This window comes from Egretta garzetta, unplaced genomic scaffold (assembly GCF_000687185.1).
Source record: "Egretta garzetta isolate BGI_Z169 unplaced genomic scaffold, ASM68718v1 scaffold424, whole genome shotgun sequence".
Lineage (NCBI taxonomy): Eukaryota > Metazoa > Chordata > Aves > Pelecaniformes > Ardeidae > Egretta > Egretta garzetta.
In genome coordinates, this window is record NW_009259489.1 from 426,711 (window position 1) to 432,142 (window position 5,432).

Here is a 5,432-nt window from a genome sequence, read left to right on the forward strand (position 1 = left end):
TGGAATATAGGGAATGACCTGGCCTCTCTCATCAGGAAAACGGCACAGAACCCTTGTTTAGATTGCATTTAGTATCTAAACGCAGAGCAGGATTCAATTTCCAAATTATCTGCGCTTCCACACAAGCAAAGGACTGAGCAAAAATAACATTTTCAACAAGGAAATCATGCAGGAAAAGGCCCCATCAAGAGAAGTGGCTGCAAGGTATGTGGCAGACTACTTCCAGCACCTGGCTTACAACAGCCCATGAGTATGTGCCTCAGTTGCTCCAGCTGTAAAATTGGATTGAACATACTCACCCTCCTCAGAGCTGCTGCTGAAAAGCTTTGTGAAAAGCATTATTACGGTGGAATTCAAAGGTGCTAATTCTTACCTGATAATTTGTAATTGCAACACACACAATTATGAGGGGAGGTGCTTCCATGTGCTGACAAATGCTGTGGGAATTAACGAGTAGGGAACAGTTGTTATGCTGTTCCATACATCTAACGTGGGATCGTAGCAGTCCAACGTTTTGCACCTCTGAATGCCAAAGTAGCCTCCAACCACATACAATTTGTTTCCAGACGCCACTGCGTGGCAGCTCATTCGCTTAGCCGTCACATCTCCCACCTTAGTCCACTGGTATGTCTCACTGTTGAATTTGTAAGCAGAGCATGCAGAGAATTCGGTATCTCCGCCCATAATAAAAATCTGGTTACCCAGAACAGCTGCAGCTGTGTAGCGCCAGGGCTGGGGGCAGGTGGCTGGCACTGTCCATCTGTTTTCACACTGATCGTAGCACTGAACTTTGGGCAGCTTGTCATGGCTAACGCTGGTACCTCCAAAAGCAAACAGCTTAAGCTTTGCGCTGACTACAGCTGCATTGCTTACTCCCTCTCGCAGCGGGGCAACCATGGTCCATTTGTTGGTCACGGGGTCATATTGTTCTACTTGCTTTAAGGATACCGAAGGGGAAGCTGGAAGGCAACCAGTTGCTGCAGTGTGTCCTCCTACTACATACAAACAGTGCTTAAGTTCGGCAGAGCCGTGCCCAAACCTAGCTACCAGCATGGGAGCAGCCTTCGACCACTCCTCATGAAGGGTGTCATACACCCACACATCTTTGGAGACTCCATTTTCTGACCCTCGTCCTCCAGTGATATACACTTTGCAGCCGATGGCACAAGCGCTGAACTCTTTCCGTGGACTTGGTATGTCGGCCTTTGGAATGATCTCCTTTGCCTTTTGGTCCACCAGGTACAGCTTGTCACACATAAAGGTTTGGCCACCCAAAAGAAAAAGTGAATGGCCAGTTTTACGGGGTCTGGCACACAAACTAGTGACCACTCCATCATTCTGTAAGATCTTTAACTTGCATCTTATCGATTCTTCCACAATCTCTTTGCTTTTCCTTTGCTTGGTGATAAGTTCTTCCATGGCCACGTTCTCCATAAGGTATATGGCTGGCAAGAGGGCCAGTCTCACTGTCTGCAATAGCTCGGGCAGGTAACAGTGACGCTTACTGAGGTCATAGTTGACCCAGTTGATAGCAGATTCATACACCAGCCTTTCGTCTTCAGTTTCTAATTCTTCGCTGGAAAGGAGCTGCACTACCATGTCTTTTGGCAGCTGGAGGAAGTCTTCACCTTTACTGATACTCTGGAAGTTGCTCAGGCACATCCTCCAAGAGAGTTCGTACAGCTTGGTGCACTGGTGAGCATCCGACAGCAGCAGCATGCCAAGACAGTTGGTGGGATGAAGGTTTTTCTCCAGAAATTCTGCACAAGCATCACGAATGTCCTGAAACTCCAGCATGTCGCCAGCCTCCAGCAGCGACTCCGCGTTCTCCTCGTTGATGATAACCCTGGAGGAATATGCGTAGTCCAGAAGAAGCTCCAAGACTTCTGGGTGAATCGAATTATGAAAGTTGACTTCACTGTCCTGGCTCTCCTTCAATCCTCCACTGAACATTGCTTCGAAATAGCGGCTACAAGCAGCCAGAACGGCTCTGTGGCAGGGGAATGACCTGTTCCCAGCATGCAGAAGTACATCTGTAAAGAGGCGCTGCTGACGCAGAAGGTTCAGGTGAGTAAGGACACTGTCAGCATACGATGACTTGTGAAACAAGTATATGTTTATGGAGCCAGTACTGGCCCTAGATTTGCGATTTTCATGCATGCTGACTGACATTTTCTTTCACACCTATAAACAAAGAAAAGAAATTATTAAGATGAATGAGACCGTTAAATTCATTATTAGTTTTACATACCAAAAAGTGTTTCTATTATTTACTGTAAGATGGGAAAAAGAAGCCTTAATTTATAGATGACTGGGCAGAGAATTGCATCTACCTTTGCCATGTGTTTATTTTTTTGCAAGAGGAGTTTCATAAATGACATACTCTAAATTCGTTGCCCAAGAGCAGGTTTATCTTGGGAAACCTGATCTCCAACTTTCACAGCAATACAGTAAGCAAGTAAGTCGGAGGAGAAAGAGCAGGAACCAGGACTGATTTTCTCACCCTTCCCCAACCTAGACCAGCTGATTCATTACATATGTACACATGCACATGCTTGAAACATTCTCCTGTACTGAATCATAGCAGGAAGAGCTACCAGACAGAATACCTAAGGAATGTCAGAAGCTGCACGGGGAACAAAAACCTACTGCTCTCATTAGGAAGCTTCCCTTTGGTGTAATGATTCCATATGCAACAGCAGAGATTGAAAAAAGGGAACTTTAAAATAAAAATCTAGCAACGATCACAAATTTACACTTGCAAAACCTTTAAAAAAAACATGATGAGTGAATTTTAGTGATTAGATCTTGAACTCTGCCAGTGGCCACCTGTTTTAGTGATACAGCATATAGGCGGGCAGAGTCAGCAGAAAAATATGTTTTGACTATCAGGTGAAGCTACCGAGGCATCGCCTCTGAAGCTACCTCAAGAGTCAAGTGCTCAGAGTACAAGCCATTGGTTCCAGTCTGGAGGAGACATGAGAGACGAGACATATCCGATCCTGCCCTACTCCTCACAAACACAGTGCTGTTCAGTCCCTCTTCAGAGGTGAATTTTACTGTTATCTGCCACGATATGCAGGTCTATGTACGGTTACAGCAGCAAGTTTCCAGATTTAATTAAGAGTCAAGCCAAAACAGTATAGGGAAAGGGAGGAATACTGGCAGCCCTATAAAGCTAATGGCCAAAAAGCCACAGTGCAAATAATAGGATATGAAGCATACAGAGCCCAGTGCAAGCTGTGGCTGTGACCACTGCTGTAATAATCTCACTTCTTTCTCTCTAAACTGCAGAGGAAACTTGGAGACAGAAGAGAACCAAACTTCTCTAATTACTATGGTATTGGCACGCCCAGGGTCCCTTCACCTTCAAATAAGGAACAGGGCAACAACCTAACTGGGAAGCGCCAGATGCTCAAAGTCAGAGCATGACCTGGGGCCACTGGTGTAGGTTTTTAACGTGGATATACTTCCTTCTCTCAGAGACTCAAACATTTTCAGACTACTAAGCATGTTGAAGCAGTACAGAACTGTACAACTCTATTTCCACATTTCATGCTTCAAGACAACACAAGAGCTTTACGAACCTCAAAAAAAAGCATTTTTAAATAAATACATGGTTTTCTAGATTCGTATGACCAGAACCTTCAACAAAACCATATGATTACTTTGGGCAGTGGGCTCCTCCATTTCAGAACAACTGATTCATGTATATGGAATATACAACACCTGCAAATTAACTGCAGCATAGCTAGTTCCATTCTCCTCGCTAGCTGCGCTAATGTACGGAATAATTGATTTGTCACATCAAACAGCAAGTTTGTGATACACCTTTCCCTTCAGTCACAGCAAAAAAGCCTCTCAAACCAACATCAATTAAAGAACAAAGAGACACCTTACTGCAAAAGTACCATAGCTCATTTCCTTTAATCTGGAACATGACTTCCTGATGAAACTTAACTGGGATTGAAAAGAACAAGCAACACAGCTTGGTGTACAATCCTCAGTCCAAAATCCTCCAAAACAGAGAGGAATGCTTCCCATAGGAGCCACAGGGCAGAGTATCTGTCTCGCTGTACCATGCAAAAGTTTGGCAAGTTATTCTACCAATGCTCCCTAGACCAACCTATTAAATGCACTAAGCACAGAACAACTTAAGGAGGCTGGTACATCTGCAGAACACAAATCCTTTTACAAAGGAAATTAAGTTACCTTTAATGCAATTGTATTATCTGGCAAATACAGACTCAGATGGCATTCAAGGATCCTAAGCACTAATCTCAGACTAAAATTACCTGCTTAATCTACAGCTGAAAAGATTATACTGACCATATACAGGTTGAAACCTGCTGGAACTGAAGGATTACAGAAAGGGTCATGGCTTGAAATACTAGTACATAAACAGTTTGGAGACGCAGATGGGAAGGTGAACCCTCTACTAGCAAAGCACCCCTTGCTGAATGTTAAAACTTTTTCAGGCACTTTATAATTTTAAATGTTATGAGGATGCAGTGCAAAGCACTCACTGTATCTCTGCAGACTGGCTTTCCTCACACTGAAGACCTACTCCTGCAAGGTTTCCTTGCCAGGGAGCAGGACAGGAACTAAACACCCACTGATCAGAGACAATAGGGTCACCAGGACATGAAGATGCTCATTGCTGCTCTGCTCTCCATCCCAATTAAGTGAATGTGTGGACACGACAGCCTAGGCATGTCAGGATCTCTACGGAAACACAGTTCCTCTCCCCCCACATATAGGGGGAATTCAGCATATACTTTTTTACCATGCACACAGAGTTCAGAAATTCACGTCAGAAACTGCAAATGCAGGCATTCAAATATTTCAGCAGGCTCTGTACTCCTGCGAGAGCCACTTGCTCAGCATCATCCAGAATGAGCCCATATCCACAACAAAATTGAGGCAAACATAAAAAAACCACCCTGCAATTACGCATACGTTGGAGGCTAGCAAGCTACAGACCATACGCAGAGGGGAAGAACAGATCACTGAGTGTTACCCAAGCCCACCCACAGCTATAGTAATGAACACCGCGGTAAAAAAAAAAATAAAAAATTGAGAGCTACTCTCATACAGGTACTGAATGAGGCACTCAGCGTTTCACCCCACTATACTAGAAGACTTGGTCTTCAGTGAGCAATGCCATTTCTTATGAAGCACTTGCAGACTTCACATATGCTGGTATTTAACTGTTCCGGTAACATTGCCTTTATCACCACAATGTCATCTATTGAGAAGAATTCAAAGTATGCCAATTCACATCGAAGATAAGCTAACATATATCCCCAAACAGAAAAAAGATACCTATCTATACGTATCTTTTTCCTCCACTGTGGTTACTGAGATGAGTTCACACACAGACTAGTCAAAAAACCACCCTTGCAAGCAATTATCATAATTTACTAACAGGC

At 43.9% G+C, this 5,432-nt stretch overlaps 1 protein-coding gene across 1 annotated transcript; it reads right to left on the minus strand.

The window, feature by feature from the left end:
- Window positions 1–402: 402 nt before the first annotated feature.
- ENC1 (ectodermal-neural cortex 1) lies at window positions 403–2,172 on the minus strand. The gene has a single exon (XM_035892811.1). The coding sequence runs from the start codon at window positions 2,170–2,172 to the stop codon at window positions 403–405; it is 1,770 nt and encodes a 589-aa protein (XP_035748704.1).
- Between the last annotated feature and the right edge of the window lie 3,260 nt (window positions 2,173–5,432).

Coding starts and splice junctions, on each gene's coding strand:
- ENC1 (XM_035892811.1), bottom strand. CDS start 2,172: ATGTCAGTCAGCATGCATGAAAATCGCAAATCTAGGGCCAGTACTGGC.